We start from the raw sequence: 24,846 nt of genomic DNA, 5'->3' as shown, positions 1-24,846 counted from the left end.
CAGAAAGACTTGATTTATTTTTATTTTTATTTTTTACAGAGACTCCGTCTTGCTGGTATAATCTTAATATTTACAACCAGAGGAAGGTATTGTTTTTGGAATAATAAATTTTCAGAGTAGTTTTTACAGCTATATCAAAAATTACTTATTTGGTTATACTATTAGAATTACATAGACAGATAATTATGAAATTATTGTGAGGTTTAATAAGTTAACTATATTTGGACAACTTTTCTGCTGTTTTTTATTGGAAGGAGAAAAATAATCATTTCCTCAATAAGAATTTAAACTATTTAACTAAAACAATAACATAATAGCATATGTTTGTTAACTAATGTTGCTAATTTTTATAAAACAAAAACAAAACTTTGACTTGAGTTTTAGCACAAATAAAAAACTTAAAACAAATCCTTATATCCTGATGAATAGCCTTTGGACTATAATGTAACTTAAATAGAAAACTTATCTTTAGAAAGATTTTTCCTCCAAAAGCATTTTATTTTAAAAATCCGATTTAAATAAAATAAAATCCCTGACAAATTTAAAAAATTGTTTTTTTTAAAAAAAAAATCATTGATTTTTATCCACCCTGACAGCAATAAAAAACCCTAAACAATAGCTCTTCTCCCTTGCTTTCGTTTGTACACCTCGGATGTCTATTTGAAGAGTATTGTTTGCTTATTACTGGAAGAAAATAGCTATAAATTGAATTCTTCAGAGTTGTGTGAGGGCTGATTGCAGTGAGGCAGCTGTAATGAAAAAGGTGTATTGCAAACACTTGTTGGCTCTCTTATTGCATCAAATCTCAGTTTCCATGAGCTTTCCTTATAACAGCAGTAGCAATGCTCAAGCTTTTGTTTAGGCAATTATGGCAGTTAGAAATAAGTTTGTAAGAAATTTAGGCATTGATGGGAAGGTGTGAGAAGCACAAACTCCATTTAGCTGATTTGAAAGTGACCCTCAATTAAGGGAGTGCCTTAATGCACTTGCACTGATTTTCTGCATATTCAAAATTCCTGACATTTTGTCCAGTATTTCTCAGCATGGCTGTATTCCAGGCCATCTGTAAAATTCGCTTCAACAACACAGGAAAGGCTGTAAGTCCCATTGAACTTCTGAATAGACATATATGCAATTGTGTTATAAAAGGCATTGGGAATCTGAATCACTTTTTTATTTGGGTGGGGGTGGGGAAACTCCACAACTTTGCGGTTTCAACAATTTCGGTGGTTTCCTGGTTTTTACTTTTTGAAATATGGCAACTCTGCACTTACCGTTAGTTGAACAGTCTTAACTGTGATGGCAGCAGGTATGTTGTGTTGTACTGCTGTGCACTTGTGGCCCTTGTGGTCTCTTCCAACTCTATGATTCTATGACAGTTAGTCTGCAGCAGTTTAATCTGTGTAAAACATACTAGCAAATTGAAAATCCCCTGTGGTCTAAACCACTGAGCCTCTTGGGCTTGCCGATCAGAAGGTCGGCGGTTTGAATCCCTGCGACAGAGTGAGCTCCTGTTGTTCGGTCCCACTGTAACTTAAGTTCCTCAACACGACTGTTTCCCATTGACATTTCTTCCCTTGGCATGCTTTTCAAAATTCCTAGTGGCTTGGCACCCTAGGCTTAGGTATGAGATTGACACCAACCCTGGAGGTAAAGGTACCCCCTGACCATTAGATCCAGTCATGGCCGACTCTGGGGTTGCAGCGCTCATCTCGCTCTATAGGCCGAGGGAGCTGGCATACAGCTTCCAGGTCATGTGGCCAGCGTGACTAAGCGGCATCTGGCGAGCCAGCACCAGCGCCGCACACAGAAACGCCGTTTACCTTCCCGCTATAAAGCGGTACCTATTTATCTACTTGCACTTAGGGGTGCTTTCGAACTGCTAGGTTGGCAGGAGCAGGGACCTGGCAACAGGAGCTCACCCCATCGCGGGGATTCGAACCGCCAACCTTCTGATCGGCAAACCCTAGGCTCTTGTGGTTTAGACCACAGTGCCATAACCAGGATTGTTTATTAAAGGGATATTTTGTACATAAGGGAATACTCATATTTAGCTTCGGTGCTGTGTGAAATTCAATGTATTTTAAAAAATGTATTTTTAAAAAGCATTTTCACAGCATTTTTTTGATGTGTGTAGATTCAGCCTAAATGGATTTTACTTCAGGACAATTTTTCCAAATCTCTGCCCCAGCCAAATTTAGTCCCACCCAGTTTTAAGTACTAGGTGCAATTCATTTCTGACCCGAAAGCTCCACCAGCTGTATTTCTGACTGATCGTAACCCCCGCCCCCCTGCTTTTCTGACCTCTTTTTCCAGTATGGCCTCACATAGGGCAGCTTCTTGGCCTAACCCAGCCACCAACTCCCCTTTTCTGACTTTCACCAGTATAGTCTTCTCACTGGGAAGGATAACTTAATATTCAGGCCACAGCTTTCCTTCCCCTCGGCTTTTTCTGCTCTTTGCCTCACATCTCCAACATCAGCCAGCATTCCCAGCCGTCTCACAACTCCCCATTCTTCACTGATTTGAACCTCCAGCCAACCCGACCCTGTTGATTCCCAGACTGGTGAAAATAAATTTACTCCACCCAAGCCATGTCTGGAAATATTAAAACCAATGATTATTTTATTACAGTTATTCTTCATTTAATTTGTATACAGTACTGCCCTTCACCCAAAGATCTCAGGGCGGTTCGTGGCAATACGTAATGGTTTCTTTCTCCTCCTTCAGACCCCAACCATTAGGTCCAGTCGTGGCCAACTCTTAGCCAGCTTCAAATAAAAGCTGTTGTAAAGTGCAGTGCACAACTGTGACAGTAGATGGCGATGGTGAGCTATGGCAAATTCAATGTATTTCCCTCAAAAAAATACACTTAAAAAAAAAAACATTTTCACAACGTTGTGTTTTTTTAATATGTGTTTAGATTCCACCCAGTTGCCAGAGTGCATTGTTGAGGAAGGTTGCTAAAGTCACTGCGACATGTGCTCCATTGTGACACGTCCCCTTGCTGGGTGACTTGCCAGACATCTTGGGCAAGAGGGGAATAAGGTGAGAGAGTTATTGAGTTAGCGAGCCATTTTCTTAGGGGGTTACTTTGTCAGTCAGAGTTAAAGCATTAGGCAGTTGTTGTGCTGGTAAGAGAGGGAGGGGAAGAGATGCAGAAAGCCACTGTGATTCTGCCACTATCCATGAAGATTTAGCACCACGGAGGACATTCCCTCTCCAATCATGGGTTGGTTTTGTTTTATTATGTATGATGTGTTTTTATATGGTGTGTTTTTATATTTTATATAGTGGTTTTATGTTGTGAACCATCCTGAGACCTGCAGGTATAAGGCAACCTATTATTATTATTATTATTATTATTATTATTATTATTATTATTAAAAGATTAGCCTTATAAAGCTGATTATTATTATGCTTCAAGCAAAGTGCCTCATCTTTTCCTTTGTGGAGCAGTTCAAAGCAAGGCATCTGCAAGTTTCCAGGGCCTTTTGAGAAAGATGTTCTTGGTGTAAAGTCCTTCTGCTGGCCTGGAAGACGGAGGAGTGGAAAATCCTCGTGTTTTTTTGACCAACCCTGTGTTCTGAGGACGGATGGGACTCGCTCTTATTCTTCAGGTGAGCAAAGATCCGTACTGGCGGGGAATTGTTCCGAGGCCAGTGAGAACCTGGCTAATGGGTTAAGAAGGAAGTCGATCTCTCCTTCGAGGAGACTTCCATGGCACCTCTTTCAAAGAAGGGAGACAATCATTTCTCTCTTTTTTTACTTCTGCCCTTTCCCATTGTTTCATCGACAGGGACTTTCCATTGTGGACCCGCTCGCAGTGAACCCCTGCTCGCTGGGAGCAAGAAGTCAAACCTACTGGACAGGACAATTAGAAGTCTTTAAAAAACTGGCCACAACTTTATTGATTCCTGGTGTAGGTTGGACAGGATGCAGGATAAAGAGTTGGCGAGGATAAAGAGTTGGCAAGCTTTCCTCTGTTGCCAGCCTAGGAGTTCCCCAACGGCTAACCGCCTAACCCCAGGCGTTGCTCCTAGGGGGGAAAGGTGTTTGGAGCTACGGTCTGCAACAGCCGCCCACCCTTTGGTGGTTGAGCAGCCAATATGCCATTCCTTTTCTTCCGACGGAACCTGAGAACAAGTCAGCCCTCAAAAGCATCAAGGCTGTCGGAGAAAAGGTATTGCCGCTACCTTCCTCGCTGCTTTTGAAGTGGAAGTCCAACACTGAGCGTCAGTGTGGCACCTTTGGGCTCACCTGTACCTGCAGAGGCCTTTTCTGGCACCCACAGCATCCTTTCTCCAATCCTCCGGCCTAAATTAGGCTCAAAACCAGCATTCCGACAGGCGCGCTTCAACTGCCTGTCAATCACTCTGTCTCCAAATGAGACTCCATCACAATTCCTCTGCTGTCCAGCATTCTGCTCCTCTTAAAAAAAAAAGATTGTGCTGAATGCTGCAAATACTTCCATTTTCTTTATTTTGTGGGAGGGAATATTCCCCAGTGGCACATCAATCAGTGGCCGGGCAGCATTTCCATAGGCTGCCTTTTAATATGTGATTTTTAAATTTCATGGTTTTTTTTAAAAAAAAATCTGATTCTGAACTGGTTCTCCCTCTCACAGGAACCGAGAAGTAATATTTCCATTGAAAACATGAATGGCAGGAATCAGGCAGCCAGCAAGACCTGTTCACTGCTGACAAAGGAGGCCAGACTCCTCAATCTGAAGGTACATCTCTCACATGTATTTATTAATTTGGAAAACCCAACGTTCCTCTTTCTAGCTCCAAGAGGCTCTCAACTAACGTGGTCCCAGGAAAATTCAGGTGGCATTTCCTATCCTCTTCCTTAATGTTGCCTTTCAACCCAATGCCTACTAGGTTGCAGGTCCCAGTGATGTCCTCTGGGATGAGATTGGAGATGAGCGTCTCACTCCACCTGAGTTGCAAGAAGGCCGTCTCATGACATCCTTACTTTGGCTTGCTTCTGCTTCCATGTTGTACCCATTATCTGGTGTGCATTTTTGGCAACGCAAAAGGCGTGTGACTTTTCCTTTTCTCATCTCTACTGCAGGTCATTGTCTCTCCGGAGCTGTCTGACCCACACCATAGATTCAGAGGAGGTAACCTCCAAACCATTAAAGCAGAGAATGACCCAAGACCACTCACTTTCCATAAAGCCATCACCTGTAGCCACAACTTAGCTGCAACATGAGACGAGATATGAATCTCCAGGCTGAATCCAAGTGTTGTGTAGCAGCGATGGAGGGACCACAATTTGTTGATTTAGTTGTTCCTGTTAATAGTTACTGTTTTCAGAGTTTGTAGGGATTGTTTTTTAGGGCTTGTAGTTTTTTGTATTCTATCACATTTTTCTCTTGTGGGAACACCCTTTGAGAGCTGTTGAGCTGTGAATAATGAATTTGCAATAAATGAATGATGAATAAACCGATCACTCGTGGCTGATTGACTGTAGGAGTATAAGAGAAGGGATCTATCGCTGAGCCATAGTAAAATCTTTGCTCCTAATGCCCCCGAGTTTACATGGGATCACTCTTTGCAACCCACATACATCTTTAAGGTGAGTAGGCAGAAAGAAACTTGGATCAGTACACGGAGAGATCCAAGTGTTCAGAGCCAGGGTGGAGCCAACCATGAAAGGTAGATAAGAGTCTTCATTGCTGCATTCCACTATTTTACACAAAAGACAGTTTGCTAACGTTGATCAACGATGACATATTTTTTGAGCATATGCAGCGTCACATTTTGAACTCATTCCTGCATTAGTCAGCCACCAACTCTCAGCCTAACCTTGCTCACATGGCTGCCGTGAGGATATAGAATAGGACTTCCATATGTCTGGATTTTCCTGGACACTACCAGGATTCGGGCAGCACAATGGCATCTGGGCAGATTTCTGCTGAATCGGCAAAACGTCCAGCAAAAACCCGGATGTATGGCAAGGGTGTGTGTGTCATTTTTTTATTTTAAAATCCATAAAAATAAAAAAGCCACCAAGCTTAATAATTTGACCCCCTACCCCAAATCAAATCATTGAAGGGGGTTGGATGAGATGACCCTTGTGGTCCTTTCCAGCTCTACAATTAAGTGATTCTGTGAAAATCAGTTCAGTTCCAAGGCATCAGCCAGTTTCAGTCAGGCCTGATCACTGCATGTTTATTTAGATGCATAAGTACCACTTAGGTTCAGTTCAGCTTCCTCCCCAGTTTAGTGTGCACAAGGGGGGTAATTGATTGTGAAAAGAAGTTATTTTAGGCCTGTAGCTACTAGAGGGTGGGGTTAAAAAGGTTTTTAAAAATGAATCCATATCCAGTCTTCATTACTAGGCAATTTGAAAATAAAATAATAAAATTGCAATTACATAAAATATTGTGGGAAGGTAGGAAATGCAGAAATGCAAAAGTGAAAAGCATTGGTTTTTAAAAGAAAGCATTGGTTTGAAAAGTGTTGATTAAAAACAATTGCAGTATGTCGAAACATCTGCTTGGTCAGGATCTGATTAAGGGCAAGGGTGGAGCATCGTATGTAAGCTTTTAGTCTGAGTTTATTGTGAAGAAACATTAGCAGGACTGATAACATTTATGAAGTAAAATGAACTAAAGTAGTAAATAAGGAGATGAAATAGAATGGATAAATATAATTATATGCAAGAAAAGGGAGACACGGGTGGCGCTGTGGTCTAAACCACAGACCCTATAGCTTGCCGATCGGAAGGTTAGCAGTTCGAATCCACACCCCATCCCGTTGTTTGGCCCCAGCTCCTGCCCACCTAGCAGTTTGAAAGCACACTAAAAAGTGCAAGTAGATAAATAGGTGGCGGGAAGGTAAACAGCGTTTCCGTGTGCTTTTCTGGTTCGCCAGAAGCGACTTAGTCATGCTGGCCACATGACCCGGAAGCTGTCTGCGGACAAACACCAGCTCCCTCGGCCTATAGAGTGAAATGAGCACGCAATCCCAGAGTCGTCCACAACTGGACCTAATGGTCAGGGGTACCTTTACCTTTATGCAAGAAAAGAGGGTAAAATATGGAAACTGGGGGGACGGGGGAAGTCCGAGGGGTTTGTATAATCCCAGTACTGTATATATGAAAATTATTTGCAGTGTATGGAAATAATGTTAATATAAAAAACCCTGAAAATATGTGTTTTTTTAAAAAAGTCTTGAAAGACGCTGCTGTGTTCCAATAACACTGGACTCCCAACAGGGCTGGAAGCATACATTTTTTGAAATAGGGGAGAAAAGAAAGGAGTGTGTGTTTCAAAAGGGTAAAGAAGCCCGAGGTTCTGAACTGTTTGCTTTTGCACTTGAGTTTCTCTCCTGGGGTTAACAGCAGCCTCTCAAATCGATACACAGAGCTCACCGCCTGAGGTGGGCTGGGGAGAGATGGAGGAGAAAAACAGCAGAGCATATGGCTTCAAGGCGAAGAAAAAGAATCCCAAGAAAGAGCCTATCATTTGTATTTATTCGAGTTGTGCAGATGGAAATTGACATCCACAACAAAGGGGAAGCAATATAACAAGTTAGCCAGAGAAAGCCCAAGTTATGAATCTAATGAAAAGCAAGTTACGAAAACCCTCTCTTGAAAACTGAATTGCTTTAAATAGGGTTGCCACATGCCCTCTTTCCCCCGGTTCTTATCCAAACTACAAAATCAAGATGAATATGCTACAATCACCGGTTTCCCAACCCGAACTCCACAGAGCAATTTAACCTTTACCAATCTCCTGTAAACATCTGCCGACTTTAAGAGGACGATTAATTTTCAAAGCCGGCTATTGCCAACACGAAGATAGCTCTCTGAGTGTCAAGTAGAGATTAATATTTTAAAGGGGAAATAAATAAGTGGATAAGGATAAAAAGAACCGTTTCTGGCAGGCGAAAGCTCCAAAGAATTTGTGACACTTGAGTTTACACACAAATCTTGCTCGGGGATTGTTTTAGAAAGCAACCAAGTGTGTTCAGAATATAAGATGTCCTCACTGCACCTTTTAAGAGATACTTATTTCCGATCACATTCCCCTTTTAAATGCACAGCGGATAGCTGGTTGCAGGCTTGTGTAAGCCTCTCACTATTAGATTCCTGGTAAGTTCCCTTATATCCCTCTTAAAAGAGTAAGCACACGACAATCTTATTTAAAGTCAATACAGTGGTACCTCGGGTTACAGACGCTTCAGGTTACAGACTCTGCTAATCCAGAAATAGTACCTCGGGTTAAGAACTTTGCTTCAGGATGAGAACAGAAATCGTGCGGCGGCAGCAGGAGGCCCCATTAGCTAAAGTGGTACCTCAGGTCAAGAACAGTTTCAGGTTAAGAATGGACCTCCAGAACGAATTAAGTTCTTAACCCAAGGTACCACTGTAAAAAGAAGTTTACTCACATCACCAGTTCACAGTTGGATCCCTGAAGGCAGACTTAGTTACAAAGTTTATACATGTGGATCTATCCCATATGGAGATAATTCGAGTGTCCTCTGTTCTAGCTAAAAAAACCTGCTTCAACGATGGGGGAAGTGAAACTCTGACAAAAGGCCCCCTGTAATGTGCTTTAATTATTCTGATTGCAGGTTTTATAGCTGTTTATAAATATAAACTGTTACCCATCATTCTCGTCTTGAGTCTTTTTGGGTGGGTTGGCAAACTTCTCTAATTCATTCAGGTCCTGTTGTTTAAAATCCTGGGTGGTTTTTGGAGTGAATCAGATGGTGTTGGGTTTTGGGGGTGATTGCTCCATTTGTGGGGCAGGGCAAAATGCAGGATTTTTGCTACTCGTTACTCTGTGGGGTGCTGCAAAACACAGTGTTTTTACTGCAAAACGATTGCAAAAACTATGGCACCAGTTTGGAGGGGATCCCAGATTTTGGGGTTCGTAGTTCATTAAGCTGAGATGTCCACCCCTGCAAAGGAGGCCTAGTGGTTACCCCAAGTTCCACTTCAGAGTATGAACGAGTATGAACGAGATTGCAACTTCTGCAAATGCAGAACTGAGGCTGAGAAGTTTCTGCTTGCCTATGAGCTTCTAAATACTTTCCTATCCTGTTTGTAACACTGAAGCAAAATATGGACCCCATCCTGGTCTTATCTTGGACCTTTAAGTGCAGATCTGTGCCTGTTTCTTTTTTATCCTGGCCATTTCAGATTTTACAAGGATTGAAAAAGTCCGCATTTGAAAGGGAAAAGGTCTGGGACAACACTGGGCTGGGGAGACAGGCCAGTCCGGATTCATATTTTGCTCTGAAGAGTTTGGATTTGATATCCCGCTTTATCACTACCCGAAGGAGTCTCAAAGCGGCTAACATTCTCCTTTCCCTTCCTCCCCCACAACAAACACTCTGTGAGGTGAGTGAGGCTGAGAGACTTCAGAGAAGTGTGACTAGCCCAAGGTCACCCAGCAGCTGCATGTGGAGGAGTGGGGACGTGAACCTGGTTCACCAGATTACAAGTCTATCACTCCTAACCACTACACCACACTGGCTGTCTGTTGTGGACAAGCCCTTTTAGGCTGAGAAAAAAGGTTGAAACAGCCTGGGCCTCTGTGGTGCAATGGACCAGTGCTGCCGGCAGTTAACCAGAAGATTGATAGTTTGAGCCCACCCAGAGATGACTATGGGCAGGATTCCTGAATTGCAGGGGGTTGGCCTTGATGACCCTCTGGGTCCCTTCCAACTTGGTGATTCTATGGAATACCAGCTATTATATACAGACAACAATCTATTGTACAATTTGTTGATTCTGTGAGCAGATTTGACAGGATTAAGAGGTGACATTTGGTGACCTTGACATTTTACTGCCATTTTCTCGTTCCTTATAAGCATAGATTATAGAAAGTTATGTAATGCAAAAGAACAAAATAGAAAAAAGGCCACACATTCAGTTTATTTTGCTCATTCTTGTGAAGAGCGGCTGAAATAATTGCATACATTTGATGTGGTGTATCCTTTTTTTCTTTTCTTTTTTCACATCTGCTTCGTTTGTTAGGTGATAGACAGGCTGAAATTAACAGTCAAGGTGAAAAATAAAACAGCTTTTAACACAGATGAATTAAAAAGACAACCCAAAAACTGGATTCCAGGGAACAAAAGCATGCCTTCCGCAAAAGTAAATCAAGCAGGAATGGTACATCTTTACAAATATTCTCTGCAAATGTGAACATATGATTTTACACTTGTCCCTCTCTTTTTTCTACGTGTAGCTATTTACCAGTTTTAATAATGTATGTCTGCAAGAAGCAGGTGCCTTGGCCAAAAGGCAATAAATAAAGGCAAGCTTGCATACGTTGCCAAGGGTTTAGGGGGTTAACTGTTTTTAATACGTAAGGTTTGCTGTTGTTTTTGTTTTGCTGTTGTTTTTTATTGAGGGAGGGGAGATGTGTCTGGGAGCAGAGGAACTGGGGAGAGCAGGAGGGGCCAATCACAGTGGTTCAGGGTCGGAGGTGGTGTGGGGAAGTGGGGCAGGCTGGGTAAAGGGCAGTTAGTGACTGTCGTGGGCCAGCCCCTCCTCCTACCTGGGGAATTGAGGTTGCCCTTGTGGAATGTAAGAATCAGGTGCAGTCAAACACAACATTGCTAGAGTAGACATGAAGGTTGTCTCAGTCCTCCAGCCAGAACTTCCTGCTTTCCAGGACTGAGACGAAACTTCCTATGTGTAACTTGAGATGGGCGTGGCCTCTCCTGAAGTAATGATCCAGAACCACAGGCTGGTGACCATCTTGTCTCTCTTGTCTCTATCGACACCATCTTAACAATAGCACTACTAAGATGCACCCTTGGCTCCAGGCCAAGAGAAGAAAAGGGGGGCTTTCTCCCATAAGGCGATAGTCGCCACATTTAAACTATGTTCTAACCTTTTAAGTCTGCCTTCTGGGAACCTTTGTGTGAACAGATGATTACTTTACGGAAGACTGTGTAGTGTCTTATTTTAGGAGGGATTAAACGGGGAAAATACCAGGAAATACCAGGGATTAAACGGGGAAATACCAGGGATTAAACCAGGAAATACCAGGGATTAAATGGGGAAAATACCAGGAAAAGACAGAGAAACCAGTAGGAGAACACTCCAATCTCCCAGGACATTCTATACAAGATCTCAAAGTAGCTGTTCTATTACAAAGGAATTTCAGAAATAGACTGGAAAGAGAAGCTGCTGAATTGCAACTTATTACCAAACTCAAAACCATGGAGAGACCTGGTCTGAACAAAGACATTGGATTCTTATCTCATTATACATGACAAAGCCATTTTTCACCTTCTCACCCCTTGCTTTTTTCTGCAAGACCTATTGCAGTCGTTAAGAGCCGTCAACAGGCTCATCACAGCTATCTGCCAATCACCCAATCCCACCACCCTTCTGAGTAATACCCCTCCCCACCTTCTCACTATATAGAAGGGTCTGGTGACTTCTGTTTCAGTGTATCTGAAGAAGTGTGCATGCACACGAAAGCTCATACCAAGAACTAACTTAGTTGGTCTTTAAGGTGCTACTGGAAGGAATTTTTTTATTAGGAAATATTTACAGAGACTCTAATGAGTCTGAGCAAGCTACCTGCTGTGCATGTGTTTAAAAAAAGGGAATGTTAACTCTGCTGATTTTGTTGAACTTGTAAAGACAAGTTCAGATAGGATATCTTAGACAATATATCCTCCCCCGCATCCCTAAACATCCCCACAGCCCTATCAGCCAGCCCTCGGGTCTGTGGCTGCTGTTGCTGAGTGCTAGGTCGACTGAGTAAGACCTCCATCATCCATGATCTGACTGTGGATGAGGAGGCCAATCTGGTCTGAATCACTGAGTGGGTGAGCAGGGTGGAGTTGGTCTGACCCAGTTGTGCCCACTTGGGTACTCGGTGCAGCATCAGACCAGACTTAGAGGTCAGGGAGGGGGTGTTGCTGTGGTCTATAGAGATTCCCCTCTCTTCTCTCCTCGGGCTCTCTGTCCAGGTGTGTGCAACGGGAATCCACAGCGTCTGTTCCTAGCACAGGACAAATGGGAGATTCTGCTGGTTTACATCCTGCCTCGCTGCCCGGCAGTCTCCCTGCCTGAGCTGACAGAGCCGGTCTCAGCGGTGGTGTTGAGGACTCCCAGACTGCTGGTTCTGGGGGACTTCAACGTACATGCCGAGGCAACTGGCTCTGGGGTGGCTCGGGACTTTAGGGCTGCCATGACAACCATGGGGCTGTTCCAATATGTTATTGGCCCAAACATGTAGCAAGCCACACTCTGGACCTTGTTTTCTCCACTTGGCAGGAAGAAGATGATTTCAATGTGGGGGATATTGACATCAGGCCCTTGTCATGGTCAGATCACTTCCTGTTGAGACATTTCCCATCATCCTTAACCATTGTCCATGCTGGCTTGGGCTGATGGGAGTCCCATAATAACTGGGGGAACCACACAGCTCCCCAACCTCTGTGATACAGAATACAACTATGTTCTACATTTCACTTGACCATAATGCAGATCACTTATTTCAAACATCATGATTCCAGTTCCTCCCCCCCCCCCAAGGTGCTATTATGTCTCAAGGCAAAAGGAGGAGAAGAAGAAAAGCAATAAGGGCATCTCTACAGCTCCTACTTAAACGGTTTGTCATTCCCACTCTTCAGAGAACCATGGCAGACTGTCAGCGAGTGAACAGAGCTATATAGCATATTTGAAAAGAGAATTCTGAATACAGGTACTTGAATGCAGTACAACTGAACTAACTCTGGGAACATGATGGGGGGGGGATCAAAGGCTAATGTATTCCGGAGTCATTACTTCTTGTACTAAAAGCTTTGTCTGATCCTGGCATTCCTAATCAAAACAAAGTAAATTCAAACAGAACAGCAGCATCATTGAATAATCATAATACAAAGCCCTAACTTGTAACATCATGTATATTCTTAGAACTTAATTTCCACATCCCATGGAGAATGATGCTGATACTGTTATAAAATCTCAACAAAAATCAAAGGCAGCAAATGAATTTTGCTGTGCTTCTCTGACGTCTCCCGTAGCTTTGGGGAGCAGCGCAACATCAGAAGCTGTGTAAAATCCTGAAATGTATTCAGCATGTCCAGCCTGCACACATCCCTTTCTCTCTATTGGCTGATCAGTAAATCAGAGGAGGGGCATGTCTCTTACTACCTTTCCCCCCCAATACAGTATAAGAAGCAGTAGCAGCAGGCAGGCAGGCATTGCACAGAAGGCTGAGTAGTAGTTATGGTTTTCAATTATGTATCTCTCTCTCTCTCAGTAGCAGGGACTAGAGCACTCTAGCCTTGTGCTTTTACAGAGAACAACAGAAAAGTAATTCTTGACGCTCCCGGCTTCCTTGAGAGGGAGGCAGCATTCAGCTACATCATTCCCAGCGGGTACAACAGGCGATTGCAGAGTTGGATAAGCCAGCAATAATTGCAAAACACTGCAGCTTTACCTTGTCTATCAGAGTCTGGTTTCCTGCTGCTGTACACCATCCCACTCTTTGGAAGCGGCATTCGACCAGTTCTGCAGCTCCCCAGCCAGTGAAAAACCCCAAAGAACTATTCAAAGAGGGGAAACCAGTGACAGGTGGATTTCATTATCAAGCAGCAAACTGACAAGCCACCACTTGATTTGGGACCGGCGCTTTGTGCGATGAACTTCACACAGCACTATGGAGTTCACGAACCTCTCGGCTTGTGGAATCGCAGCTACGGACTACGTGGCGGAGGAGGCACGAATCGATCCCTGGGGAAGGCTTACTCTTCGGAAGGCTGCTACGAGCAACTTTTCGTCTCGCCCGAAGTGTTCGTCATGCTTGGCTTTGTCAGCTTGCTGGAGAATGTGCTGGTGATTGTGGCCATTGCCAAGAACAAGAACTTGCATTCGCCGATGTATTTCTTCATCTGCAGCTTGGCGGTGGCCGACATGCTGGTAAGCGTCTCCAACGGGTCGGAGACCATCGTCATCACCCTGCTGAACAACACCGACGCAGACGCGCAAGGCTTCACCGTCAGCATCGACAACATCATTGACTCGGTCATCTGCAGCTCTTTGCTGGCCTCCATCTGCAGCCTGCTCTCCATTGCTGTGGACAGGTATTTCACCATCTTCTACGCTCTCCAGTATCACAACATCATGACTGTGAAGCGTGTGTTCATCATCATCACCTGCATCTGGGCTGCTTGCACCATCTCAGGCATTCTGTTCATCATTTACTCCGACAGCAGCGCCGTCATCATTTGCCTCATCACCATGTTCTTCACCATGCTGGTCCTCATGGCTTCTCTCTACGTCCACATGTTCCTGCTGGCCCGGCTGCACATTAAGAAGATTGCCATTCTTCCCGGCAGCGGCCCGATACGTCAGGGCGCCAATATGAAGGGGGCCATCACCCTGACCATCTTGATTGGCGTGTTTGTTGTGTGCTGGGCTCCGCTCTTCCTTCACTTGCTCTTCTACATCTCCTGCCCTCACAACCCTTACTGCATCTGTTTCATGTCCCACTTTAACCTGTACCTCATCCTTATCATGTGCAACTCCATTATCGACCCTCTTATCTACGCATTCCGGAGTCAAGAGCTGAGGAAAACCTTCAAGGAGATCATGTGCTGCTGCAGCTTGAGAGAGCTCTGCGATTTCTCTGGCAAATACTGAGTGGATGTGGCTCCGCTACCACACAGACACACATTTGCCACTTTTAAGGCTGTCTTGGCTACATCCATAACAACGAACCTCTTCCTCCTGTAGTTATTAGTTGCATCTTTCCTCCTTCTCGCTTGTCATGCTTCAAGTGCAATTATTTCAATGTCAAAGCAGTGGTGGTGATTGGAAATGTTCCGACAGACTGCAATTAAAGGAACAATGTCAACTTATTTTTGAAACTGCCAGACACCAATAAATGGATGATGAGGATTGCAAAGAAACAATTGCCTTATAAATGCACGTAACTGTGCAGATATAAAATGCACACAGCGTGTTCTTAGACTTCCTCCATTACACTGCATTTGTTCAAGAGCTGGAGCTGGTTTAATGCCTCACACCCATGTTGCTAATTTTAATTAAATACTAGTGGGCGTTGTTACAGGGCTCTGTTTTTATTCCACACTGAGCTCAACTGTATATTAAAGAGGCATCGTTTAATGGCATCAATCTAGCTAAAGTTAGATAGAACTAGCAACCATTGGGGGCACTGAAATTGGATTTTTTGGAGGGGACTGTAAATTATGCTGTAGATGGTGTTATGAGCAATGTTTTGTTTCCCTGAAAGTGTTCATATAGGATTGTGATAATAAGAAATGTCGTTTGTATTTATTTACTTGCTTAATTTACTTAAACATGTTTGCTCAAGGTGGAATACAGAATTAAAGCACACCTTAAACACAGAATCGAGCAATTAAAGTCACACAGCTTAAAATGTATGTCGTCAGATGCCCTGTGATTGTCGAATGAAGGGTGGTATATAAATTTAACAAACAAATCATTTAAAAGCATGTTTAAAATTACATAAAGAAAGGAAGGGATAAAAGCACTCTGCATTAAATGTTGGATCAGGCTAGCTCCAAACTAGATGTTTAGCAGCAGTCCTAAGGGGTCAGATCTGGCCTCCGAGGAAAACTTTGCTCACTGCAGCTGCCACATTGTTGAGAGGGTGCTGAAGGAAAAGCGAGCAAAGACTTTGAGTGAAAAGACCAAGAGGAAGGAAGGGACTTTGCCCTTTGCAACTGTGCAGCAGCCTAGAGACATTGTGGAGAGCACCAGTCCTGTACCATCTCCCCAGAACCCACTTTGTCATGGCACAAACATCCTGACACTGGTGATGCTCCAGGCTAGCCCCTGTGGTGCTGTTGCACCTGCATGTGATGACTGGACAGGCAGACACACAGTCCTGAGAGATGGCATGTTACTCTACGTCTCAGGTGCCAAAGCCCTGCAAAGGACATGGGGGGGGGGGCTTGTAGCACTCCTGGTCAAGGCTTAAAGTCCTAGGTCCTTTTTAATACTCTAAGAGGCCTGAGGGCTTAGTGCCCCTTCCTTGTCAGTATGCTGCCAAGGGGAGCAAGGGAAATGTAGCGTCTACAAAACTGGGCAGATCCAATGTAAAAACAACTCTGAAAATGTATACAGTCGTACCTTGGATCCCAGACACCTTGCAAGTCGAACGTTTTGCCCCCAAACGCCATAAACCCGGAAGTGAGTGTTCTGGTTTGCGAACGTTCTTTGGAACCTGAACATCCAACGAGACTTCCACGGCTTCCGATTGGCTGCAGGAGCTTCCTGCAGGAAGCCGTGCCTTGGTTTCCGAATGTTTTGGAAGTCGAACGGACTTCCAGAACGGATTCCATTCGACTTCCAAGGTACCACTGTACTTGATTCTGACCAAACTAAGCCTCCTGAGGTACATTTTGCTCTAAGAGGCTTGGTTTGGCCAAAAGCGAGTACAGTGGTACCTCGGGTTACAGACGCTTCAGGTTACAGATGCTTCAGGTTACAGACTCCGCTAACCCAGAAATAGTACCTTGGGTTAAGAACTTTGCTTCAGGATGAGAACAGAAATCGTGTGGTGGCGGCACGGCGGCAACGGGAGGCCCCATTAGCTAAAGTGGTAACTCAGGTTAAGAACAGTTTCAGGTTAAGAACAGACCTCCAGAACGAATTAAGTACGTAACCAGAGGTACCACTGTATACACTTGCAGAGCTAATGCTAAATACATTACTTCTGGTAAATGAGCCACCATAGCCACAAGAGGGCCATGAAAATTTGTGTCCCAGGCTTTTTAGATTTGTCTACCCATGTACTGTCTGAAACCAAAGGGGTCCATGGGTTGCCAGATGTGAAATATATTGGCTATTTTTTAGCTTTTCTACTTCACTAATCCTGAGTCCTTTATTCCCCCATCACAGTAATTTCTGCATGGGTGGTTTTTTTCCTCCCTCTCTCACAAATTTTGACGCCTATAAAATAAAACGCTTTATGACCAATTAAAGCTGGAATTAACACGCCTGTAAGTGGTTGAAGGAACATGCACTGCAATGAGCACCACAATTATTTTCAAAGCAAGTGTCTAGCCCTGGAAAAGTACAAGGAGTGTTCCCATTAAATCTATAAAAGAGCATTTTGGATCCCCCAAACTATGACTCAGCTAAGCTGGGTCACTGTGATATGATGCCTTTAATTACAGGATATCTGAGATAGTTTCAGCTGCGACAATGGGGCAGACAGATATTTTCTGAACTCACACAAAGAATGAAAAGCAAGATTTGAGGTTTTCGTCATTCCCTCCCCTCCTTTGATTTATGCTTTGTTCAAATATGACAATTCACTCAGCAACCAAGTGCTCTTTGTGACGTGGCACAGACATTCATACAAAAGAGCCTTATTTTGAAGCAAGTGCAACTGCTGCTCAGAAAGTGTGTTTCAGCATTATCTCATCTGGAGGTTTCAGGAAATGAGAGGGAGAAATCAAGACTGCAATCCTAACCCCAGATCTGGGCTGTCGGAGCAGGTTAGGAGCCAACAGACACCCTTGTAATGCCAGACCAGATATGGCCAGTAGGTGATGCTTCCTGGTTTCAGTGTTTATTATAGCTTTACATTTTTATATATTTATCCATATAATGAGGGCCTCATCATCATATAGCCAACTTACAATGAGGAACTGGTGCTAGATGCCGCTATATATCTGTCAATATACAGTATTTTCGGTCTGTAAGACACACCAGACCATCAGACGCACCTAGTTTTTGGAGGAGGAAAACAAGAAAAAAAATATTCTGAATCTCAGAAGCCAGAACAACAAGAGGGATTGCTGCGCAGCGAAAGCAGCGATCCCTCTTGCTGTTCTGGCTTCTGGGATAGCTGCGCAGCCTGCATTCACACCATAAGACGCACACACATTTCCCCTTACTTTTTAGGAGGGAAAAAGTGAGTCTTACAGAGCAAAAAATATGGTAATTAGAACTATATATGATAAGGGCTTGGCGATCACTTCGGTACTTAATGAGAATTTGGCCTGCCTAGCTTGACAAGTTAACATGCCCGAGATGTGAACTCAGTGCCGGATTTACGTATAAGCTAAACAAGCTATAGCTTAGGGCCCCACTCTCGTTGGGGGCCTCAAAAAAATTCAAAGGGAAAAAAAACCCAGATGTACATTTCCAAAATATAAGATAAAAAACAAATAAAATAAAACCTACATACAGCAACAGTAATTTGTGTTGTGTAGGCTCCTATGATTTAAGTAATGGACCTCGCCTGCTATATAAAAGGCCCCATTACCTTCAGTAGCTTAGGGCCTCGTCAAACCTAAATCCAGCCCTGCGTGTACTGTGCTTGGCTCAACCCGAGGGACAGCTGATGTCATGAACCCTAATTGATCATAGATAAGGCCAGCACATGCGTTCACTCCCAAGTAGGGAGGAAGGTTCACATAATGTAGAATGCCTGCATAGCCTGGCATCAGGCCCGTGCGAGGGCTATACAAGCTCCTAACTTCAGAAGCTGAGTCGGTCTTCATGTTCAGGTTCTACCAGTAAACATCGGAAGTTGGTCCCATCAACTGAGCGAAGGCTCTGCTGCTCCTGGGGACTCCACAGCAGTGGAAATCATGAACTTGGCCTTTGCAATTATCTCCCTAATACCCTTTTCATCTTGTATCTTAAGTGCCACTTGTTAGAAGAAGCAGTCTAGCAGTCATATCTCATACTGTCTTATTGTCTAAATATACCTGAAGGAGCGTCTCCACCTCCATCGTTCAGCCTGGACACTGAGGTCCAGCTCCAAGGGCCTTCTGGCGGTTCCCTCACTGTGAGAAGTGAGGTTGCAGAGAACCAGGCAGAGCCCTTCTCAGTAGTGGCGCCTGCCCTGTGGAACGCCTTCCCATCAGATGTCAAGGAAATAAACAACTATCTGACTTTTAGAAGACATCTGAAGGCAGCCCTGTTTAGGGAAGTTTTTACTGTTTGATTCTGTTTTTAATCTGTTGGGAGCCTCCCAGAGTGGCTGTGGAAACCCAGTCAGATGGGTGGGCTATAAATAAAAAAGTTGTTGTTATTATTATTATTATTATTATTATTATTATTAGTCAATAAACCATTTTCTTCATCATCTAACTGTCTGCTAATCCTCCATCTGCTGAGATCCAAAAGAACTCCTTGCTTGCTCTAACTACTAGGCAGCATAGCAAGACAAGCCCCATCCAGCAATCCTTGCAAATGCCCCTGTTTGTGAGGCCTGCTCGCGAGCTCTTGGTCACAAACTCCCAAAAGCTGCAATATCATGGCGCTAGATCTGGATCTGTCCATTCTGGTCCTCTCCATTTCTCATTTTTCCAATCATCCATTCAGTTCTCCACATTTTGCAGCCATTTGCATTTTTTAAAAAAATCCTCGTATGCTAATCGTCATTTCAGTGTGAATTTCTCCCGATAAACACATTTTTATATGCAGTTGTGACTAATGCACATTTTCATTTGAAAGGCAGTGTCTTTTAAAATGTTACATTCACCAATAGCTTCATTTTTATGTGCAATTTTCAAAAGTAGAATAAATGCAAGCATCAACGGATAGCTTTGTTCCTGTTCGCGTATCGTTTTGGAAAGAGCAAATTTGATTGATTTAGCTTTTACTGTGTACTGAACTGATTGTCTCCTCCATTGCTACATGGCACTCATTACTCTTACTAAACATTAGAGGGAGAGAAAGTGGAACTGGACGTGGGTTTGCTATTTTCAGTGTTGACTTGTTATCCGCATCACATCTTGCTCTGCCCTTAGAAACTTGAACAGTGCTGGGGATCTCTTGCTCGTAAAAAAACAAATAAGACACAGCATGCGCACAATCCCTTGGGCAAACATAAAGTTGGCTACAGGCTTTAAATGTTTGTCTTTGATGCTATGGTGTGCCCCAGCACCTCTTCTGGAAGCTAGTAGAGCAGAAACCATTTTAATTACATTATTGAACAAGCCAGCCACAGGGTCAGCACCTTGGACAGGGGCAGCAGACCAGTTAAAGGTAAAGGTACCCCTGCCCATCAGGGCCAGTCGTGACCGACTCTAGGGTTGCGCACTCATCTCGCTCAAGAGGCCGGGAGCCGGCGCCGTCTGAAGACACTTCCGGGTCACGTGGCCAGCGTGACGAAGCTGCAACTGGCGAGCCAGCACCAGTGCCGCACACGGAAACGCCGTTTACCTTCCTACTATAAAGCGGTACCTATTTATCTACTTGCACTTAGGGGTGCTTTCAAATTGCTAGGTGGGCAGGAGCTGGGACCGAACGACGGGAGCTCACCCCGCCGCGGGGATTCGAACCGCCGACCTTACGATCAGCAAGTCCTAGGCACTGAGGTTTTACCCACAGCGCCACCCGCGTCCCATAAGCAGACCAGTTACAGTTGCATAAATCAGCTAAGAATGAATTGTCTTTCCATACAGATTAGAGCCTTTTAAAATGTCCCCCCTACCTCCATGATGTACAAAAACATATTATCAAGGATAGGGTGAAATGGGAGTATATGAATCCTGATAGTTGTGGAGCATGGTTTTTAATCTGTGTTTAGTTTGGATTATATTTCTAATTAAAGTATGCTTGGAAGGAACAATTGTCACATTACACAAGGTTATTCTGCATCCACAGGGATTGTTTCCACATCTCCTCCTAGGTAAAAAACCATGAAAGGAGTAGCATAACAAACACTGCAGAGTGTCAAATACTTAATGGGATGACTCCATTTCCCCCCAAGAAGGGGAGGGGGAGAGAGAAAAAATGTAAACAATACATTATTTTCTGAAAACGATTCTGATTGTTTATGTCAATTTTAATCTCCAGCTTTGTTAATATAATGACTTTTGTGGTTCATCTTATCTGGCTTCCAGTTTAGTTGCCAGAGTCCTCTGAGATGAAGTTGGAGAAATTCCATAGTCTGGTTATTTGTATTTTCTCCCTGCAGTTTTTCTCACTCTCCCTAGTCTAAGGGCTTGAATAAGCTGAATCCTCTGTGGACAGAATCCACTGTAATTAAATTAACACCCTTTTGGATGAAATATCCCCTTCCCCCAATGTTTTGAAGAGTTCCAGATTCAGCTAAGTTAACCTGATCCATTGCTTTACATTCTGTCCTCTATTTATGCAAGTAATTTTGCTGTTGATTCTATGCAGTTCACCACCATGACATGGTGATATCTAGACATTTTTGAAAACAAACAAATTGGATTAATTGTTCTATAGGTTTCAAAGTTAAGCCTTCCCTTTTTTTGCCCCACCGCTGCCTCATGGATCCAATAATATATTTAAAATTAGGATTAATATTATCAACATTTCTTTTTGACAGCAGGGATATATATTTTTTGCTCCAGAACTGGAAAACCATGTATCTTTCTGGCTACCTGTATAATTTCATTTAACATTTATAACAGATTCAAAAATATGATAGATTCAATGGACAATTCTACAGGGAAGCTGCCTGTACAATGAACCTACCTGTTGGAAGTTGGTGCCCTGTTTCTGAAGGTAAGCAGCTTTTGAATGAAAAACTATTCCCTTAGAGATACAGCAGGTTGCAAATATTCATTAAATGTGATTTAATGAAAATTCCAAGGACAGACTGGAACCAGACTGTTTTCTGCAGGTAAATCAATTCCTCAATCTTTAATTTCCAAACGGCACTGGTGTGATTAATTTATCTTACTACACAAGTACACTGTTTTGCTGCTATTTCTTTTTAATTCAATGAGGATCCTAAACAATGGAACACCCCGTCTAACAGCTACCAACCCTAGGGCAGTGAGTATTGTCAGAAGATTTCCCGTAAAGTTACCATCTGAGCCAAGTGAAGGTCACTAGAGCCAACCTCGAGATGCTGAGGATGCAGGGACCTCAGTTCAAACAGTCACAAGCTCCGTTGCTAGGCAACAGCCGTTAATGACATGGAATGCACGGCCACCATGCCAAGGTTCTAGGAGAGTCAGTGTGGCCTAGTTGTTAGAACAATGTTAATTCCATGCAATTCAAGGGTGGTGGTATATATATTCTTTTAAATGTACCATATTATTATTATTATTATTATTGTTGTTGTTGTTGTTGTTGTTGTTGTTGTTGTTGTTGTTGTTGTTATCCTGCTTTCCAGACAGATGTTGTCTCCTAAAGCATATGACTGGTTATTATTTTTAAAGGTGAGACAAGTCCTGTCCTCAGGTATGGAAACTCAAAAAGGCAAGACACCCAATGCAAGGGATGTGGCAGAACAAGGCACACTTCGCAGTGCCCAAGGAAAAGCTTGAGATATGTCCACAGGCAAGTTCTGTCCTGCTGGGGCCAAGCAGACCTTCCCCACCCACAGCTGTACTTGGACAGAGATGGATCAACTGACCCTGTAGCCCTTTGTGCCCAACTTCAGGGGGACTGTGGGGCTCAAGCCCCTCTCAGATCCCCCTGGGGGGCTTCTCTAGGGCCCACAGGCAGCAGGCAGTGCCAGGCAAATGCACAGGCTCACCTGAGGGGCTCAGTTGCAACCACGTTATACTATAGGTTCCAGGTGAGTGTGTGTGTGTGTGTGTGTGTGTGTGTGTGTGTGTGTGTGTGTTTACTGAGCCTGCCTCAATGGGCCCATTGCCCTCACAAAGGGCCTCCCCTCCTGAGCCCTGAGGGAAGAGAGGTGGGTTCCAGCAAGACCCAAGGCAGTGATTCGGCTTCAAGGCTTCATTGATGCCTCTGGAGCAGACTGAGGAATACACTCTTTCAGATAGCTTACACCTGAGCTGTGTAGACAGCAGCCTAAAAGTACCTTGTTGGCTCAGTCCAGAGGCTGGTCCTCCCTTCTGTTTTCATCGTGATCTGACTAGATGCCTAGGAGTAGCCTGCAAGCAAGACCCGGGTGCCACAACCTTCTTCCCAGCTATGAGCTCTTGAGTGCAGCCGAAAACAAGGCTTGCCATTGGCACCTCTCAGCTGATCCAGCCAACTGCAAGGAAACACTGTAGTATACCCAACACTGTTCTCTAGATCACTTACGTGCTTTGATACCTGATTGTCCCTTGGACACCTTGCAGGGTGGGCCTGGAAGGGGCAGCCTGAAGGCTTTGACATCCCTGCATGGTTGCAATGATTCCCTTCAAGAACTCACACTTTCCTGCATCTTCTGCAGGAGGTCAGAAAGATCTTGCAGAGCTTTCCTTCAGACCAGCTTCTTCCGACTCGTCATTGTCACAATGATGGCCGTCAGTTCAGCACTCAGCTTCTCCTCGCTGAAGCCTTCGGGAGCAACATCAGCTGCATCTGACACTGTAGAGTGTGTGGTTGGGATGCTGAGGGGAGAGAGGAATGGCAGTTTTGTTAAAAAAAAAAAAAAAGGTTTGTTATAAGCAACAGCTTCTCTGTAAGAAAAGTTTGACGTGTCACGTGGCCTAATTGTTTTGATTATTTTAAGGATTTTATACCATTCTGTTTGTTTACAGTATTCATTGCCCACTTCTCAGTGAATAGTAGAACTGAAACAGGGCTGCTTGTGTCAGAAGGGAAATGGCTGCCTTCTCACACCCACAGTTGTGATCCCTCAATTCTCTGGAAGTCCCCAGCAGCTTCTTTTGCCTCCCTTCCTTCAGAGACTCCAAGCTCCACCCCCATAAGCGGGCCTTTGAAAAGCAAAAGGAAGATTTCAGAGATTTTGTCTTCATCAATACCCTGTTCATGAGAAAATAGAGCAAAGGAACAGGAAGTTCAGAGACTGGGGAACGGGTGAGGCCCTCAGGCAGGGATGTCATATTTGGAAAGCAGATTTCTCTGACGTATTTCTAGATATGCTGATATGTACACTGGGATATGATATGTAAGCCCAGAGAGGCTTACATGAAATCAAGAGCAAGATACTCCCTATTCGCAGGCTTATATTGTAATAAAAAAGCTAAAAAAACAGAAATACAACACGAGGAAAGAAGGCAAGGAGGGCTGAGGAAAAGAAAACTCTCCCACTGAGGCAGCCTAATGAAATGGCTGCTGCCAGATGACAATTGTGGGAGAGGAGGTTTGAGGGAGCTGGCCAGTCTAAAGCAGAGCCGATGGTGCTGTTTCTCATCCCCCTTTCCTCCAGATGTAGACCTCCGCCGGCCTCCTCTCACTCCCTCACCTGCACCAGGGAGCAGCCCTCACCTCCAATGGACTCTGTGGACAGGTGGGCAGCAGGGCTCCCTGCATCAGCTCTGTGGAAAGACCAGCTTCATCCAGCACCTCCTTCCCCTCCACTGGTCCAGCCGCTCAAGCTATATTTTCTTCTTCTGTTTTTCCCTTTCCCTTTCAAACTATAGCACAAAACTGATATCCAGAATGTAGAAATATAAATGAACCCTCTCCCAGATTCACATATGCATATAGCAGAAGGAAGTGCTCTGTTCAAAATAATATTCAATCGACTGCAGTATAGTACACTAAATTTTTCTTTACAGCATTCATTCTCCCCTTCCAAAAACTTGCACAGAGCTCAGCCCTTTGACTTTGGATAGCTCTTTGCCAAACTTGGTGATGTCATTAATCTACATTCTAGAATTAAGTCCACTGGACACAGCAACATCCACTTACCTCCAGGAGTCTTTTGGACACCATCTTCTAATGTAGTGACTGAGCGAAGGTCACTAGAGCCAACCTCAAGATGCTGAGGATGCAGGAACCTCAGTCACAAGCTCCGTTGCTAGGTAACAGCCGCTAATCACATGGAATGCACGGCCATCATGCCAAGGTTCTAGGAGAGTCAGGCAACAACAAACAACAACAACAACAACAACATAACCGGGAAACATGGGATAAATTTGCTTAGATCTCCAACTTTTTCCCCACAGACTCGAAGCTATCTTTAGAGGGCAAGTGCGGGTGGCGCTGTGG

The 24,846-nt window shown here is 44.0% G+C and overlaps 1 protein-coding gene and 2 long non-coding RNA genes across 5 annotated transcripts; 1 reads left to right on the top strand and 2 right to left on the bottom strand.

Annotated features, from left to right (window-relative positions):
- Positions 1–564: 564 nt before the first annotated feature.
- Positions 565–3,002, bottom strand: LOC309348159. Its single transcript, XR_014159248.1, has 2 exons — positions 2,931–3,002; positions 565–1,112 (listed from the first exon to the last, which is right to left on the bottom strand). It is a non-coding gene; the product is annotated as an uncharacterized lncRNA (long non-coding RNA).
- Positions 2,939–15,368, top strand: MC4R (melanocortin 4 receptor). Of its 3 annotated transcripts, none has more exons than XM_081873152.1 (7): positions 2,939–3,048; positions 3,460–3,620; positions 3,800–4,183; positions 4,628–4,732; positions 5,077–5,663; positions 12,526–12,694; positions 13,256–15,368. In XM_081873152.1, the coding sequence occupies exon 7, from the start codon at positions 13,636–13,638 to the stop codon at positions 14,635–14,637; it is 1,002 nt and encodes a 333-aa protein (XP_081729278.1). In that variant the 5' UTR covers positions 2,939–3,048; positions 3,460–3,620; positions 3,800–4,183; positions 4,628–4,732; positions 5,077–5,663; positions 12,526–12,694; positions 13,256–13,635; the 3' UTR covers positions 14,638–15,368. The 3 variants fall into 3 exon arrangements, with proteins under 3 accessions (XP_081729278.1, XP_081729279.1, XP_081729280.1); XM_081873153.1 differs by having other exon boundaries at positions 2,958–3,048; positions 3,428–3,620; XM_081873154.1 differs by lacking the exons at positions 3,460–3,620; positions 3,800–4,183 and having other exon boundaries at positions 2,989–3,048.
- On the bottom strand, positions 14,703–24,602 carry LOC309348149. Its single transcript, XR_014159237.1, has 3 exons — positions 24,547–24,602; positions 21,794–21,950; positions 14,703–14,827 (listed from the first exon to the last, which is right to left on the bottom strand). It is a non-coding gene; the product is annotated as an uncharacterized lncRNA (long non-coding RNA).
- Between the last annotated feature and the right edge of the window lie 244 nt (positions 24,603–24,846).

The sequence above is a fragment of the Podarcis erhardii genome (genome assembly GCF_964252035.2).
Source record: "Podarcis erhardii genome assembly, chromosome: 8".
In the NCBI taxonomy this organism is placed as follows: domain Eukaryota; kingdom Metazoa; phylum Chordata; class Lepidosauria; order Squamata; family Lacertidae; genus Podarcis; species Podarcis erhardii.
Note: the sequence above shows the minus strand (reverse complement) of the source record. Positions and strands in the feature narration are given on the sequence as shown.